This window comes from Pongo pygmaeus, chromosome 2 (genome assembly GCF_028885625.2).
Source record: "Pongo pygmaeus isolate AG05252 chromosome 2, NHGRI_mPonPyg2-v2.0_pri, whole genome shotgun sequence".
Lineage (NCBI taxonomy): Eukaryota > Metazoa > Chordata > Mammalia > Primates > Hominidae > Pongo > Pongo pygmaeus.
In genome coordinates, this window is record NC_085930.1 from 192531428 (window position 1) to 192550787 (window position 19360).

The 19360-nt window shown below is 41.0% G+C and overlaps 1 protein-coding gene across 1 annotated transcript in view; it reads right to left on the minus strand.

Annotated features, from left to right (window-relative positions):
- Positions 1-19360, minus strand: part of MCF2L2 (MCF.2 cell line derived transforming sequence-like 2) — a 247265-nt gene that overhangs the window by 146011 nt on the left and 81894 nt on the right. Inside the window, exons 4-5 of the mRNA XM_054479976.2 lie at positions 15164-15254; positions 12415-12534 (exon numbers count right to left, since the gene is read on the minus strand). Coding sequence (XP_054335951.1) covers positions 12415-12534; positions 15164-15254 — 211 coding nt within the window. The remainder of the gene's footprint in view (positions 1-12414; positions 12535-15163; positions 15255-19360) is intronic.

Here is a 19360-nt window from a genome sequence, read left to right on the forward strand (position 1 = left end):
GTGGCGGGTGCCTGTAATCCCAGCTGCTTGGGAGGCTGAGGCAAAAGAATCGCTTGAATTCGGGAGGCAGAGGTTGCAGTGAGCCGAGATTACACCATTGTACTTCAGCCTAGGCAATGAGAGTGAAACTCCATCTCAAAAAAAAAAAGAAAAAAAAAAAAAAAAAACCACAAACCTTTTTATCCTGCGAAGTAATTATAGATTCACGGGAAGTTGCAAAGATAATTATAGTTTCATAGGAAGTTACAAAGGCAGTACAGAGAGGTCCTAGGCACCTTTCACCCCCAATGGTTACATCTTACATAATTACAGTACAATATCAAGACCAGGAATTTGATATGCTTATAATGTGTGTGTAGCTCTGTCATTTTCCCACATATGTTGTTTCCTGTACCCACCAGTACAAGCAAGATGCAAAACTGTCCCATCGCCACAAAGACCTCCCTCGTGCCGCACCTTTCAGTCAACTCCCACCCCCAACATCCCTCCCTGAACCCCGGCAAACAATAATCTGATTTTTTTACAAAGGTGCAAAGGTAATTCAATGGAGAAATAGTTCTATTTAAACAAATGGTGCTGAAACAACCGGACATTCACATGTAAAAATAGGAATCTTGACCCACACCTATGAAAGTAGCCGGAATCAAAACAGAGTCACTAGCATTAAAAAATAAATAAATAGGCCGGGCGTGGTGGCTCACATCTGTAGTCCCAGCACTTTGGGAGGCTGAGGCAGGTGGATCACAAGGTCAGGAATTTGAGACCAGCCTGACCAACATGGTGAAACCCTGTCTCTACTGAAAATACAAAAATTAGCCGGGCGTGGTGGCAGGCGCCTGTGATCCCAACTACTTGGGAGGCTGAGGCAGGAGAATCACTTGAACCTGGGAGGCAGAGGTTGCAGTGAGCCGAGAGAGCACCATTGCACTCCAACCTGGGTGAGAGAATGAGACTCTGTCTCAAAAAATAAATAAATAAAAATAAATAAATAAATAAATAAATAAAACCTAACCAACAGGCCAGGGAAGACTGCAAAGAAAGGGTTCTCACACTTGTATGCCTGATAACAAAACTATCACAAAGGACTGCAAAAAACACAACCTGGCACACAGGCCACTGCAACATTTAACTGCCTGTCCAACTTCTGATTGGCATCACTCTTGTTATTGATCTTTGTAGCCAATAATAATGATCTCGAAACAATTACATAATGCTCCTCATGTTCCCTTTAAAAACCTTTGTCTCCCTCTACCTTCCTGAATAGCACATAGTTTACTATGACATACATATTCCCATTTCAATGCCCTGTTCCTGAATAAATATTGTTTTCTTTTAGAGAGCCTCTCCCTGTCTGTTATTTAGGCTGACATATCTCACATCTTACACAAAAATTAACTCAAAATGGATCATAGATCTAAACACGAAACATTAAACTTGGAAGAAAATGTAGAAGAAAACTGTGGTATAATAAGAAATGTATTTAGTCTTTGTCCGTGGTTCCTGGTACTGAGTTCCTAAGACCCTTATAATTTCTTGAGTGATAGGAGTATCTTTTGTTATTTATAATGAACCCCTTTGGTCACACCTGAGTTTACACTAATGAGGTGACTCAGGGTGGGAACCCTAGATAGCCTCTGGATGGAGCTGGTGTCCAGAAAAAAACAAGTGATTATAATTTGGAATTTTCAGCCCCACTCACTGACCTCTGGGAAGAAGATTAAACTCTATAGAAACTCTAGAACAAGGAGATTTATGGAGCTCCCAGGTTGGTGAATACACCAAGGTACTGGAAGGGTGGTGTGTTGGAAAGAGTTTGGAAGCTCTGTGCATCCCACACACCTTGCCCTATACATCTCATTCATCTGGCTGTTCCTGAGTTATATCCTTTATAATAAGCCAGTAAACATAAGTAAAGTGTTTCCCTTAGTTCTGTGAGTCATTCTAGCAAATTATAGAACCCAAGGAGGAGGCTGTCGGAACCCCCCTAATCCACAGCTGGTAGGTCAGAAGTATAGGACGCCCAGAGTTAAAATTAGCATCTGAAGCGGGGACAGTCTTGAGGGACGGAGCCCTTAACTTGTGGGATCTGATGCCAACTTCAGTGTCTGAATTGAATTGTAGAACCCCTGACTGGTGTCTAGACAGTTGGAGAACTGCTTGATGTGGGAAAAAAAAACAAAAAAAACCCCCACACATTAGGTGTCAGAAGTGTTGTGTGAGTAGAGAAAGTGTTTTCTCAGAGAAATTTTAGGAGAAATCTTTGGGTTAGGCAAAGAGTTCTGTGATATGACACCAAAAGCATAACCCATAAAAGAAAAGCTGATAAGCTGGACTTCATCCAAATTAAAAACATTTGCTCTGCAAAAGACACTGTTAAGAAAATGAAAATCCAACCTACAAACTGAGAGAAAATACTTGCAAGTCATAGATCTGACAGTGACTTATATCCAGAACATATAAAGAACTCTCAAAACCCAACAACGTGAAAACAAAAACCCAATTAAAAAAGGGCAAAAGATTTGAACAGAAGCATCACCAAAGAACATATACAGATGGAAAATAAATATATGAAAAGAGGCTCAATATCATGAATCATTAGGAAATAGCAAATTAAAACCACAGTGAGATACCACAACATGCCTACTAAATGACTAATTTAAAAAAAATACCCTCGTTTTTGAAAAGGTGGTAAGAGTATGAAGCAGCTGGAATTCACATACATTGCTGGTGGGAATGCAAAATGATAGAGCCACTTTGCAAAAACAGTTTGGCAGTTTCTTTTAAAGTTAAACATAAACCTACTCTGTGGCCCAGCAAACACATGTATGTGAATGTTTATAGCAGCTTTATTCTTTTTTTTTTTTTTTTTTTGAGACGGCGTCTCGCTCTGTCGCCCAGGCTGGAGTGCAGTGGCCTGATCTCGGCTCACTGCAACCTCCGCCTCAGCAATTCTCCTGCCTCAGCCTCCAGAGTAGCTGGGACTACAGGAACCCCCCACCATGCCCAGCTAATTTTTGTATTTTTAGTAGAGACAGGATTTCACCAAGTTGGCCAGGCTGGTCTCGAACTCCTGACCTTAGGTGATCCACCCACCTCAGCTTCCCAAAGTTTTGGGATTACAGGTGTGAGCCACCATGTTTGGCCGCAGCTTTATCCTTAATCACTAAAAACTAGAAACAACTCAAATGTTCTTTCCTGGTGAATGGTGAACGGATAAACGGGTACCTCTATAACGTGAGATAATATTCAGCAATGAAAGGAAAGCACTACGGACACACCCAGCAACATGGATGAACCCCAAATGTTTTATGCTAAGTGAAAGAAGTCAGACTCAAAGGCCACTCAGTATACACAGTCATGTGTCACTTAATGACAGAGATCAATTCTGAGAAAATCGCCATTTGGCAATTTCGTTGCTGCTCAGTCATAAAGTGCATTTACACAAACATAGATGGTACAGCCTGCTACACGCCTGGGCTAACTGGTGTAACCTACTGTGCCTAGGCTACAAGCCTGTACAGCATGTTACTGTACTGAATACTGTAGGCAAGTATGACACAATGGAAAGTATTTCTGTATCTAAACACATCTAAACACAGAAAAGGGGCCAGGGGCAGTGGCTCACATGTGTAATCCCGACACTTTGGGAGGCTGACACAGGAGGATCGTTTGAGCTCAGGAGTTCAAGGCCAGCATGGGCAACACAAGGAAACCCCTGTCTCTACAAAAAATAAATTAAAAAAAAAAAAATCAGCCGGGCATGGTGGTGCGCACCTGTAGTCCCAGCTACTGAAGAGGCTAAGGTGGGAGGATAGCTTGAGCCCCAGAGTTTGAGGTTACAGTGAGCCATGATCACACCACTGCACTCCTGCCCAGGTGACAGAGCAAGACCCTGTCTCAAAAAAAAAAAAAAAGAAGAAGAAGAAAAGGAATGGAAAGGAAAGGAAAGGAAAGAAAAGGAGAAACTTTTTTTAAAAAAGTACAGTAAAAATACAGTTTTAGAATTTTATGGGACCACCATTGTATATGTGTTCCATTGTTAACCAAAATGTTGTTATGCAGCACATGGCTGGAATTGCATTTGTATGACTCTCTGCAAAAAGGCAAAACTATAAGGTTGGAGAGCAGATCAGTGACTGCCAGGGATTAGGGATGGGGAGAGGGGCTGGCTACAAAGGGGCAGAGTGAGGAAGTCTTGCGTGGTGATGGGACCGTTCTGAATCTTTACTGTGGCGACTAGATAACACCATGCATTTGTCAAACTTCATAGAACTGTACACCAAAGAGAGTGAATTTTACCTGATGTGAATTTTCAAAAACAAACGAGAGGCAGTTTCCCCACATTTTTTTTCTTCTTTTAATCTTTACAGGATAGAAATGTTTAAAAAGTTTTTATATTCTATATAGTGAAGAAAAAAAGCAGAATAACTCTGCTCATCAAACCCATAGGACACATTAAGCAGGTAAAACTGGCCTTAAAACATTTTTTCTGTGTTTTCTTGGATTCTGTTTTTGTCTATTTGTCATCCTCTCATTCCAGGGTCAATGACATGAGCCACATTTTCTTATTTTCTGTACTCTTGAGGCTCTGGCATTTGTGGCCTCCATGACTAGGAAGAGACTGCCCCACCACCCCCACCCCAGGGCTAACCACTTCTTAGAGACAGCGAAGGGGTTAGCTGGGAGCAGGTCTTTCATACGCAAAACAACCAGTCTCAAATCCAAATCCCCAACCACCGCCTTATCAAACTCTCACACACCAGGCCATTGTTTACCTTGCCCTAAGTCATCCCAGGGCCAGGTACCATGTAACAAAGAAACAACCCTTATACCCCAAAGATTGCAGGAGTTATTCAAACTAGTCCATACTAAATCCTGCCTTGCTTTGCCTGCAGAGGTTACTGCAGTAAACGCTCTGTCCTAGACTTTCCTCTGCCTCCTGACCAAAGCTTGGTGCTTCCCCAGTGGCCCATGCGACATGAGGTGACCCTGACCCCTGGGACATGTGAATATTGTAAACTTCTTCCTTCCAAACCTGTCTCTTCCTGTGGCCCCACCAACTTTACCATACATGCATATTCTTGGAACAATTGTTAAAAGCTAAAAATGTCTTGTTTCTTTTCCTTTTCTGTACACATTTGTGTTCTTATCTATAGATGCTTAAAACTGTTCTTTCAAAGAAATACATGGTCTTTTAACTGCACAAGAAGCATTTCCTGTATTCTGACACAAACTCCATTTTAAGCAACCAATTTCCACGATCATAGCCTCTTCAGGAGTTTTACAAGACTGCCTTGGTGACTTCACATTAACAGTTTTGTGAGGCGGCTATGAGTACAGCTGTTCCAGAATAGGGAAGTGCCTGGCCAGCAACAGGGACTCAGAAACCATCTACTGGGAGGCCAAGGCGGGAGGATCACTTGAGCCCAGGAGGTTGAGGCTGCAGTGGTCCTGATGGTGCCACCGCACTCCAGCCTGAGTGACAGAGCAAGACACAGTTTCAAGCAAAACAAAACGAAAACAATTTACTATATCAAAGTACTTACCCTCCACAGATAAAGGTAGGGGAGGCTGTCACTTGACTACAATTACATCCTTGGCCCACCTGATTCCCATACCAGTCAGGCAAAATAAACTCCTTTCCCCCCAACACGTGAAAATATAATTATCTAACTAGAAATGACCAGGAAGATGTTATAATATAAGAGAGGCTAGGAAGCTACAAAGTAAAGTGCTAATATCACAACCATGTTTTAAAAATAAAGAAGATAAACTGACAGTTTGAACTGTCATTGAGAAGGCAACACGTATTTCGAAGTTAGATTTCATTAAGCTTGGTAACTTCAGACTCTGCCGTTTCTGGAGCATCAGCGCTACCAGGGAGTGTGACCTTGTGCGTCAGGTGAAATGGTAACTTACGGAGTGAACCTGCATTAAAGAATGCCCTACTCAATGTGCCCAGGGTTTGGGTGACTGAGAGCTTTTTCAAAAGTTGATTTTAAGTTTAAAATCAAAAGCAGGTCAGGCAGGGAATCAACCTACACTACCACAAATAGAAGTAGCTAAAGTCAGAGTATCAAGATAAAGCAAATGTTCAGTCCCTCCTAGGTGTAGATGCACCACATGAAAAGGAGCGCATAAGTCACAAATGTATCTGTGTACATATGAGCACACCTAGATCATATGTATCATATGTATAAAACACATGTGTTTTATATGCAATCAGGGAAATATGCACAACATTTGGTCAAATGCTCAGTTCCAACTCCAAACGTTTTTGAATGGCAAGAAGAATTGATGAGTCTTCATTTTTGAAGGGGAGTCATGAAGGTACTCATGAAGATGATGACACGTCATTGGCTTCTTGTCAGTCTCCATCTCTTCCCAAACATCAACAGTTACTCAAGTTAGGAAAACTGAGCAAAGAACTCAGGTCTCACATTTTCCTTAAACACTCAAGTATTTCAAAAATGAGTATTTAAAATAGAATGGGAAATTCATTTTGAGTTTGGCTAATCCCCAAAGTAGGAAAGAAAGGATTTTCAGAAATTTGATTATTAATATAAGATGGAACCAAAACAAGGAAAATAAGAGTAGGAAAGGAGAGAGAAAAATGAGAAAAATCCCTTGTCTAAGATGGCAAGTCTTCACTGAGATGGGTTAAATATTCTTTCAGAGTAATTTTATTTTTATTTATTTATTTATTTATTTTTTGAGACAGAGCCTTGCTCTGTTGCCCAGGTTGGACTGCAGTGGCGTGATCTCATCTCACTGCAACCTCCGCCTCCCAGGTTCAAGCGATTCTCCTGCCTCAGCCCCCCGAGTAGCTGGACTACAGGCATATGCCACCATGCCTGACTAATTTTTATATTTTTAGTAGAGACAGGATTTTGCCATGTTGGCCAGGCTGGTCTTGAACTTCTGACCTCAGATGATCCGCCCACCTCAGCCTCCCAAAATGTTGGGATTATAGGCTTGAGCCACTGCGTCCGGCCCTCTTTCAGAGTAATTTTAATTAAAGCTATTTTTTTGTTAATTTTGAACAGATAATATTTATAGATAGTAATAAATTTGAACAGAAAAAGTCTATCTAAATAGAAAAATCCTCCCCTTTCCCACTTAGCCCCAGCCATCTAGGTGGAGATCCAGAAGGCAACCACTTTAACCAGCTTCTTGTATATCTTGTGTATCCTTCTCAAGATGATCTATGCACAATCATACATATAGCCCTCTTATTTTATCCAAATGGGAACCTACTGGATATACTGTTCTCCCTTGACTTTACCCTCACTTAAATATACATCTTACATGGACTGAAATTTAAGGTATCAGTATGAACTTGTGATTTCTAGGATATTTGTAATTACAAATATGTACATGTATATGTGCATATACATGCATATATTTAGAGCTTCTGTCTGCTGAAAGAGCCTAAAAACAAAGATACCAAGTAGTAATAGCACATCTTGCATCCAGATCTTGGACTCTAATATTTTCAACACCAAAAAGAACCAGGGCTCTTAAGAGAAATGGCCGGTAACAAAGCTGGATCAGAGCATGCCTGAGAGGGGCCTAGATGATCATATTAGGCCAGAAAGTAAGGAAGTGCCAAAAAAAACAAAAAAAATAAACATGATAGGGACATGTCACAAGGACACAAGAGTCAGCTTGAAGGGGTTCCCGGTGGCCAAATCTGGGACAGCTGGAGCACCACGATAATTGAGAATGGCAATGAATTACAAACCAGTGAAAAACTAAGAATCCAAAACGATAATAGACAAATAGGTGAGAAGGGAAGGCTCTAGCTTACAGTAAAATACCAACTTCTGATTAGTAAATGATCAGAGTGCTGGAGTTGGAAAATCATTATTTTGCAACCAATAAATAAAGGTTGTTTCAGGCAAGAATCTTTAATGGATATTAAAGAGAGATTGGACTTTTTGAGAAGCAGGATTTTTGCATGATCTTAAAGTGACTCTTCAAAGATTATTAGTTGCAAGGGAAAGAATCTATTTAATATTTGGGAAAGTGGACAACAACACTTTGACTAGGGGATCAAAATTCACTTCACCAATAGGGGACAGATGAGCACCGTGGGCCTCCAGGCGATACTCCGAGAAGGACATGTATCACTTGAGTAGCATAAAAGACAAAGAAAGGGCCGGGCACGGGAACTCACGCCTGTAATCCCAGCACTTTGGGAGGCTGAGGTGGGTGGATCACCTGAGGTCAGGAGTTTAAGACCAGCCTGGCCAACGTGGTGAAACCCCGTCTCTACTAAAAAAAAAAAAATACAAAAATTATCCGGGTGTAATGGCAGGCATCTGTAATCCTAGCTACTCCGGAGGCTGAGGCAGGAGAATTGCTTGAACCTGGGAGGCGGATGTTCCAGTGAGCCGAGATCGCGCCATTGCACTCCAGCCTGGGCGACAAGAGTGAAACTCCCTCTCAAAAAAAAAAAAAACAAAAAAAAGACAAAGAAAGGGCCAGGCACAGTGGCTCATGCCTGTAATCCCAGCCCTTTGGGAGGCTAAGGCGGACAGATGGCTTGAGCCCAGGAGTTTGAGACTAGTCTGGGCAACATGGTGAAACTCCATCTCTACAAAAAAATTAAAAAAATAGCCTGCATAGTGGAGCGTGCTGGTGGTGCATACCTGTGGTAGCAGCTACTCAGGAGGCTGAGGTGGGCAGATACATTGAGCCCAGGAGATGGAGGCTGCAGTGAGCTGTGATGGCACTACTGCACTCCAGCCTGGGCAACAGAGACTCTTGTCTTAAAAAAAGAAAAAGAAAAGAAAAAAGACAAAGAAAGGCTATGAAAATGTTTTAGATTAAACAAAACTAAAGAGATATGATAACTAAATCCAAGACCCAATCCTAGAGTAGATCTTCTACATATATCCTGTATATATGTACACATATTAAATATATTGTGTATGGATCTCTTCATATGTATATTTATTCTAAGTATACAGATAAATACATATACATTACAATACATATACAGAAGCAATACATATAAATACATAAACATATTACAAACATACATATACACTATAATACATGTTATGGTTTCAATGTATGTTGCCCTCCAAAATTCATATGTTGAAACCTAATCACCAAGGTGATGATATTGGAAGGTGGGGCCTCTAGGAGGTGATTAGGTTATGAGGGTTCCTTCCTCATGGATGGAATTAACACCCTTAGAAAAGGCTTGAGGGTGGCTGGGCACAGTGGCTCACACCTATAATCCCAGCATTTTGGGAGGCCCAGGCAGGAGGATAGGTTGAGCCCAGGAGTTTGAGACCAGCCTGGGCAACACAGCAAAATCCCCTCTCTACAAAAAATAAAAAAATCAGCCACGCATGGTGGTGTGTGCCTGTAGTCCCAGCAACCTGGGCAGGAGGATCACTCAAGCCCAGAAGTTCGAGGCTGCAGTGAGCTATGATCCTAAGCTACTGCACTCTAGCCTGGGTGACAGAGAGAGACCCCATCTCTAAAATCAAAACAAAGCAAAAAGGGCTTGAGGGAGTGAGTTCGCTTCTTTTGCTCTTCCACTCTCCTTCCATGTGAGGACAAAGCGTTCATCACCTCCCAAGGAGGGAGCAACAGTGTGCCATCTTGGAAGGAGAGACTGGGTCCCTCACCAGACACCAAACTTGGTGGCACCTTGATTGTGGACTTCCCAACCTCCAGAACTGTGACAAATAAATTTCTGTTCTTTACAAACTGTTGAGTCTGCAGTATTTTATTATAGCAGCATGAACAAACTAAGGTAATACATACATAATACATGTGACTGTAAAAATATTATTCTAAGTAAACATAAATATATAACATTCTTATGTGTATATATATATATATATATATATATAAGTATATATAGAGAGAAGCAAGTGATAAGAAATAACCAGATGATGATAAAATGTTAACAATGGGTGGGTGAATCTGGACAAAGGGCATGTGATATTCTTTGTGCTATTCTTATTCTTGCAATTTTTCTATGAGTTTGAAATTAGTTTCAACTAAACATAAAACATCCAAGAATATATATTAGAAAATGTAATATGTAATCACTATAGACTTATGTTATCTATTTTTTATTTTTCAATGGACTAAAATGCCTAAATTTTAAGGATAGAGTTCAATTCATTTTGATAAATGTATATAGACATGTAACACCACCGAATCAAGATATGGAACCTAGCCGGGCATGGTGGCTCATGCCTGTAATCCCAGCACTTTGGGAAGCCGAGGTGGGTGGATCACCTGAGGTCAGGAGTTCGAGACCAGCCTGGCCAACATGGTGAAACCGCATCTCTACTAAAAATGCAAAAATTACCCAGGCGTGGTGGCGGGTGCCTATAATCCCAGCTACCCAGGAGGCTGAGGCAGGAGAATCGCTTGAACCCGGGGAGGCAGAGGTTGCAGTAAGCCAAGATCGTGCTGCTGCACTCTAGCCTGGGTGACAGAGTGAAACGCCATCTCAAAAAAAACAAAACAAAACAAAAAAGATACAGAACATTTCCTAGAAAGTTCCTTTTGTCTCCTTCCAACTAGTCTCCACCACCCCTCATCCCTAACAGCAGCCACTGTTTTGATTTTCTATCACAACATAGTTTTGCCTGTTCTTGAAATTTTTCTAAAAGGAATCATAATCATACTGTTTAGTGTCTAACTTCTTTCTCTCAAGAGAATATGTCTGAAATGTATCCATGTTGTTGAACGCATCAGTACTTCACTCCTTTTTATTGCTTAATGGTATTACATTATATAAATGTGCCACAACTTACATATACTTTTCCGTTGATCAGCTGATGGACATTCTTGTGTACGCCTTTTTGTGAATTTGGGTTTTCATTTCTCCTGGTTGGGTCATAGGTTAGGTGTATGTTTACTTATAAAGAAACTGTCAGCAGGGCATGGTGGCTCACGCCTGTAATCCCAGCACTTTGGGATGCTGAAGCAGGTGGATTACTTGAGGTCAGAAGTTCAAGACCGGCCTGGCCAACATGGTAAAAACCCATCTCTACTGAAAATACAAAAATTAGCTGGGCGTGGTGGCGGGCACCTGTAATCTCAACTACTTGGGAGAGGTAGGAGAATGTCTTGAACCCAGGAGGTGGAGGTTGCAGTGAGCTGAAATTGCACCACTGCACTCCAGCCTGGGCAACAGAGCAAGACTCCATCTCAAAAAAAAGAAGAAAAAAAGAAACTATCAGCTGTTTCCATTGTGGTTGTACCATAACTTACCACTTTATTGGCTACAAAGTATTTCACTGATTGGGTAGATAATTATTTAACCAGTCCCCTATTGTCAAGCGTTACGTTATTCTCAATCTTTTACCTTCATAAACAGCTTAATAATGAATATCGCTGTCTAAGCAGCTTTGTGCAGATGTGTGAAAATATCTGTAGGATAACTTTACAGATGGGTGAAAGAGGGTGTACATTTGAATTTTCTATAAATACTGATAATTAGTCCTTCACATTGCTCATTACCAAATCCATTCCTACCATTGAAATACAAGAGTGCTTGTTTTCTCATATCTGTTTGCCAAAGTTATAGGTAAAATTTTGAATGTTTTAGTTTTAATTTGTTTTTCTCTTCTGAAAATCACAATGTTGACTCTTTACTTTAGCTTCCGGTATTTATATCACCCCCATATTTTAGATCTGTGTTTTGTTTCACCTATACAATTTAGCTTCCTCCCAAGTCCCTTTCTATTATCTTAGACACCACCTTCAGACTAATTTTACCATGTCACTCCCCACCTAGAAAACCTTCCCTGGGGCCGGCATGGTGGCTCATGCCTGTAATCCCAGCACTTTGGGAGGCTGAGGCGGGCGGATCACATGAAGCCAGGAGTTCGAGACCAGCCTGATCAACATGGAGAAACCCCGTCTCTACTAAAAATACAAAAATTAGCCAAGCGTGGTGGCGCATTGCCTGTAATCCCAGCTATCTGGGAGGCTGAGGCAGGAGAATCACTTGAACCCCAGAGGCAGAGGTGACGGTGAGCCGAGATTGCACCATTGTACTCCAGCCCGGATGACAAGAGCGAAACTCTATCTCAAAAAAAAAAGAAAAAAGAAAATCTTCCCTGGATCCCCACTGTCTACTGAATAAAATCCAAAACCTGTGTCCTCACACTGAAGATCTAGTCCTTGTTTCTTACTCTTTCCTCCAAAAGATTACTGTTTACGTGCCCCAACAAAAATGAGACTTCCCATGGGCCTCAGTCCAGTGTGTACTTCCTGCCTCTGTGCCTTCACACATGCGGTTCCCTCAGCCCAGAGAACTCTTTCCTCCCTCTCTACCTGTTGAATCTTACCTTGCCCAGAAACCCTGCCCAAATGCCATCTTCGCCAGATGCCCTAACCAAATGAGACAAGATGAAAGGTCTTGCTTACCGGCACTTTCGTTTTAAATTCATTTTGATAGTATTTAATGCCAATGTCAGTGAATGTCCTCTGGATAAAGCGAGATGGACGAAGGATGAATATGAGCTGTAAGTTTCCTGGAAATGCCACCTGCAAGCATCAGGAAAAGTGTCAGGAGGAGAGAGAAAATGTCATATCCATTACCAGGGTCTACTTTGGTCTCCCCTTGCCCAAGATCAGGATCACAGAAGGAAAAGTTAAAATGGATGCCATGGATGTAAATTTCACCAGATTTCAGGGCTAAAAGAGACCTTAGAGGTCGGATAATCCTAACCCCTCGTAAAAAAACAAAGCAAACCAAACAAGCAAGAAAAATGTTTTCTGCTTATAAAAATAATTCATATTATTTATAGAAAAATTGGGAAATTAATAAAAGTATACATTAGAAAGTGAAAACTCACCCATGGGTTTTCATAGCCATACTTAATATTTCCATCTGTTTACTTATAGGATGTTTTCTCTGTTTAAATATCTTTATCATGGCTCATATTATTAAAATATTTTGTAATAATGCCTTTTCACTTAATGTTATACCAAAGGCTTTTATTCCTGTTATTAACAAATTCCTTGGAAATATTATTTTTTATGGGTGTACAATTTATTTAACCATTCCCTTACTGTTAATCATTTAGGCTTTTTGATAATTTTACTATTGTAAATGACACTGAGATGAACACCTTTATCCACATCTTGGAATATTTTCTTAGGCTAGATTCATAAAATAATTACTGAATCAAAGAGCTCGTATTTTAAGTATTCTTGATGTATATTATTGCTAAGTTGCTTTCAGAAAGTATCGCCCTCATCTCGAGGCAAGATTCTGAGCAGGTTCATGTAACTGCTTCGGGGCAGACTTAGGAACCCAGGTCTCCATGGAAACTGCCATAGCTTTCCATTCTTCCAGTGGTTCCCCCAAAGCAACCTCCTATGGGGCTTTTTTTTTTTTTTCTAAATCAGGTCTTTACTCCAGACTATTTTGATTCATTAGGACTGGGATGAGATAATCTAGGTATCAGTATTTTCAATGAGCACTTGAAGAGATTCTGGCAGGTAGCCAGATTTGGGGATCCCTGCACTATAGCATGTTTTACATATAAAGTGATCAATGTAATTCTGGGACAAATTAGGCTCAGACATTAGATTACTCATGTATTATGTATGGACCCTGGAAAGCCAGAACTCTCTAGAGACCAGACCTCTGGAATAGTCATGGGCATCAATCATGGCTGCAGCTATCCCAAAGATAAATCCTATATCCACAACTAAACTAAAGGGAGAAAACAATCCATGCGGCAATGGGAGGACTCTCTTCCCCATCTTTAAACGCAAGCTCCTAACAGAAGAACCTTGCGCTTTGTTGTGCTAAGACAGAAAGCATTAGCTGAGACATAATTTGTGAATTTGGATGAGGCTCCAGAGCAATCTGAGAGGGACTCCGTGTGTGGGCATGTTTGCGTGTGTGACTCCTTCTGCAAGCAGGTTTAAGTGAGGTTTCAAATGTCCCTCTTCTGTCCTGCTTTACCACACTACCACATCCATCCTCTTTAGCCAGTCCCAACTGCCCCAGAGGGCCTATGCTCACGTAAAAATGCTTGACTTAGCTGGCCCTAAGGGGTCTCTGCTTGTGGTGGAGTTCACAAGTCTGAGGTCCCTACAGAGGAAGGACACATCTACTTGCTGAAAGACAACAGACAGGGATCAAAATCAGACTATAAGCAAAAGGAGGCCAATCCAAGGTGATATAATTTAATGCAAATGCAAGCACACCTCCCACCACGCTACTTAAATATCATTGTGTCTGTTTTTGCCATTGTCTTTCTAATATATGAATAAATAATTTGGCTAGGTGCAGTGGCTCAAGCCTGTAATCCCAACACTTTGGGAGGCTGAGGTGGGCAGATCACTTGAGGTCAGGAGTTCGAGACCAGCCTAGTCAATATGGTGAAACCCTGTCTCTACTAAAAATACAAAAATTAGCCAAGTGTGGTGGTGCACGCCTGCAATCTCAGCTACTTGGGAGGCTGAGGCAGGAGAATCTCTCGAACCCAGGAGGCAGAGGTTGCAGTCAGCTGAGATCACGCCACTGCACTCCAGCCTGGGTGACAGAGTGAGACACTGTTTCAAAAATAATAATAATACTGAAATAATAAATACTGTCTTAAATTGAATTGCCCCCAAAGCAAATCCTCAGACAAGGATTTAAGTACAGGTAGTTTGTTGGGGAAGCGATTCCAGGAAGCACAAATGAGGGAGTGGGGAGGAAGACAACAATGAATAGAGCGGCAATATCTCAATGAGGGGGTTACTGCCGTAGGCAAAGGCGGCTGAGACCCTCTGGGATACTGTGTGGAACACACCTCAGAATTGCCCCACTGCAGATCTGGAAGCTGAGATATTTATCTACCAAATCCTTTAACTCAATGGTTGCAGGTTACTCCTGGGGCATTAACTTTCCAGCACTCCCCACCTGCCCCTCTTCAGTGACCAGAGAAGTCAGTAAGGTAGAGAGACTTAGGAAGTCTTTGACAGGCTCAGAATTGTTTGCAGGTGACCTGCAGATGGCAGAGGAGATAGGGATGTGACATAACAGCACCTGTTACAAAGACCTTCCCAAAATTTGACATAAAATAATTGCCTTTTCCCCAGGACTTTGATATGAAATAGTTGAACAGATAATTTAAATGACTTTTATAATAAAAGCACAAAAATAAATATTTACAGCTATTCGTGTCAAGGATGCCTTTACGGAGCTCCACTTGTCTCTTCGTCTGTCGATAACAACAACGAATCCAATGCTGGCAGCCTCCACACTGCAAAGAAGGGTGGTCAGTGTCAGAGGTTAGGTGAGACTCATACGCTCCATGTGGCTCCCACAGCAGAATACACCCTGAAGCCTCCACAGCACTCCAGGCTCACCGTGTAAACACCCTGCACAGCACAACCAACTCCCTCTCCCAGTCTAAGCCTGGGAATCTTAACAAAATAGATACTTTGTTTCTCAGACCCACTGGAGAACTCCCTTTCTGGCTGGCAAATGCATGAAACACCAAGGAACACATGTGTTCAAGCCCAAAGGAAATATGCACGTGTCAGGTGAGCATCACATATTCCCAATGTAGGCGGAGGACCTTGAGGTTGAGCTCTGCCATCATCCTTCCACTCCCAAAGCAAACATTCACAGAGCTATCAGTACAGTAACACGCTCAGCTATGAGGCTCTAGAGCAATCGGAGAGGGAGTAATGAGACAGGTGTTTGGAATTAACACGTCAGTGGGAAAAGCAACCCCCTCGCAGTGCCTGGCTATAAATAGGCCAATAGACCATATGCTTGAGAAGACATCATTGATACTAAGACCAAAAGGAAGCTGTTTGGTCCCCTCTCAAGTCCTCACGAAATTCTCACAGAATCCTTCGAAAGTAGAATTTTAAAAGTGAAAACATTTTTTTTCTCTCCTTTGGGAAGAAGCATGGTACAGAGGAAAGAGCAAGGGCTTTGGAGCCTGGTTCAAACCCTAGCGTTGCCACTTACTAGCAGTGACACACAGAGTTCACCTAACTCTTCTAAAATTCGGTGTTCTTCTCTGTAAAATGAGAATCATATTACCAGTAATGAGATGGTTAAAAGCACAGATTCTGGAACCAACTTGACTAGATTTGAATTTTGAATTCTATTTATATATTGTGTGTGCTTTTTGGGGGTTGAGGGGTAGTTACTTAGCCCCTGTAGTTTCTCGGACTCTTCGTTTGTAAATCAGAAATAATAAAATAGTATCTATCTATGAGGTCGATGTGAGGATTAAATGTGTGTGTGTGTGTGTGTGTGTATACATATATGTAAAAACATGTAAAATGCTCAGAACAATGCCTGGCACTTGGTAATACTGTGTAAGTACTATTATTCTTTCTTTCTTTTCTCCACTTCTATTATGTCTTATGTGCTTGTCACAGAGATTAAAAGAGATATACTACATGATAAGTAGTTGGCCTATAGTAAACCTTCAGTAACTCTCTAATACTGGGTAAAAGGTGGGCTTTACCCTACAAAAGTGTGTGTATGTGAATGAGGCAGAAGGTGTAAGCAAAACCTGCAGGAAAACATAAGAAGCTAATCTCAGTTAAGCATCACTGGGTTAATCGATTTTCACAGCCCCATACTGACCCAGGTTATCTTGCTGAAAATTCATTTTAAAAATGAAAGTGAAATAAGGACATTTCCAGACAACTAGAGGTGAGAGAATGTATTGTCATTAGACATACACTTGAAAAAATACAGGTTCAGCTGATGTTTAGGAAGACTTTCACTCCTACCAAAAACAAAACACTGGTGAAGTTAAAAGCTCATATTTTTCCTTAAATATGACAGAACTCTGAAGACAAAGAAATATAAATGAACAAATTCCAGAGAGACTTAAGACCTTCCATAGAGAGCAAATACTACAGCAGACCTTTACATAAAGTGGTGGTTGCCTATTCTGAGAATAGGCAGGCAAATGAAGGAATCTGAAGGGAAATAATCCAACATGATAACTTGATTTTTTTTTTTTTTTGAGACGGAGTCTCACTTTGTCACCCAGGCTGGAGTGTAGTGGCATTCTCTTGGCTCACTGCAACCTCCACCTCCAGGGTTCAAGTGATTCTCCTGCCTGAGCCTCTTGAGTAGCTGGGATTACAGGCGCCCGCCACCACACCCGGCTAATTTTTGCATTTTTAGTAGAGACAGGTTTCACCGTGTTGGTTAGGTTGGTCTCAATCTCCTGACCTCAGGCGATCCACCCACCTCAATCCCCAAAGTGCAGGGATTACAGGCGTGAGCCACCACGCCTGGCCCAACATAGTAACTTGAATCTGCAAGAAGAAATAAAGAGTTATGTAAACGTTATGTAAACGTTAAATATGTGAATAAGTATTATCAACTATGTTTTTTATTTCTCTGAGGACTACTGACTAATCAAAGTAAAAATAACACAGTATTATTATAAAATAAATATGTCACAACAATAGCATGAAGAATGGAATGCAGTAAGTAAAATTACTTTTACTTACTATTAGCCAGGTGCAGTGGCTCACACCTGTAATCCCAGCACCTTAGGAGGCTAAGGCAGGAGGATCGCTTGGGTTCAGGAGTTCAAGGCCAGCCTGAGCAACAGCAAGACACTATTTCTACTAAAATTTAAAAAAATTAGCCAGGCATGGTGGCATGTGCCCATAGTCTCAGCTCCTCAGTAGGCTGTTGTGGGAGGATTGCTTGAGCACAAGAGATAGACTGGGCTCAAAACAAAAACAAAAACAAACACCCCCTCCCCTGCAAAAAAGTACTATTGAAACTAGTATTGGGTGAAATTAAACTATACTATTTATATTGTATATAAAGTGGTATGAAATTAATCCCAGGTAGACTGTGCTAATTCAAAAACACATACTGTGACATTAGGAAATAACTGCTAAACCCTCAATAAAGGAGATAAACAGAATACTGAAAATATTTGAATAATTCAAAAGAAGGCAGGAAAGGAGAAACAAAGGAACAAGTCACAGATTGGCAGATTAAAACCCAACCATCTTAATAATCACATTAATTGGAAATGGCCTATAACACTCCATTTAAAAGGCAAATAGCCACGGCAAAAACATACCAAAATGTAAAGACCATCGACACTATGAAGAAACTGCATCAACTAATGTGCAAAATAACCAGTTAGCATCAGAATGACAGGATCAAATTCACACATAACAATATTAACCTTAAGTGTAAATGGGCTAAATGCCCCAATTAAAAGACACAGACTGGCAAATTGGATAAAGAGTCAAGACCCATTGGTGTGCTGTATTCAGGAGACCCATCTCACGTGCAAAGACATACACAGGCTCAAAATAAAGGGATGGAGGAATATTTACCACACAAATGGAAAGAAAAAAGACGGGGGTTGCAATCCTAGTCTCTGATAAAATGACTTTAAACCAACAAAGATCAAAAAAGACAAAGAAGGGCATTACATAATGGTAAAGGGATCAATGCAACAAGAAGAGCTAAGTATCCTAAATATACATGCACCCAATACAGGTGCACCCAGATTCATAAAGCAAGTTCTTAGACACCTACAAAGAGACTTAGACTCCCATACAATAATACTGGGAGACTTTAACACCCCACTGCCAATATTAGATGGATTCAGAAAATTAACAAGGATATTCATGACTTGAACTCAGCTCTGGACCAAGCAGACCTAACAGACATCTACAGAACTCTCCACCCCAAATCAAAAGAATATACATTCTTCTCAGCACCACATAGCACTTATTCTAAAATTGACCACATAATTGGAAGTAAAACACTCCTTAGCAAATGTAAAAGCACGGGAATCATAACAAACAGTCTCTCACACCACAGTGCAATCAAATTAGAGCTCAGGATTAAGAAACTCACTCAAAACTGCACAACTACATGGAATCTGAGCAACCTGCTCCTGAATGACTACTGGGTAAATAACGAAATTAAGGCAGAAATAAATAAGTTCTTTGAAACCACTGAGAACAAAGACACAATGTACCAGAATCTCTGGGACACAGCTAAAGCAGGATTTAGAGGGAAATTTGTAGCACTAAATGCCCACGTGAGAAAGCAGGAAAGATCTAAAATCAACATCCTAACATCACAATTAAAAGAACTAGAGAAGCAAGAGCAAACAAATTCAAAAGTTAGCAGAAGACAAGAAATAACTAAGATCAGAGCAGAACTGAAGGAGATAGAGACCTGAAGAACCCTTCAAAAAATCAATGAATCCAGGAGTTGGTTTTGTGAAAAGATTAACAAAATAGATAGATTGCTAGCCAGACTAATGAAGAAGAAAACAGGGAAGAATCAAATTGGCTCAATAAAAAGTGATAAAGGGGATATCACCACTGATCCCACAGAAAT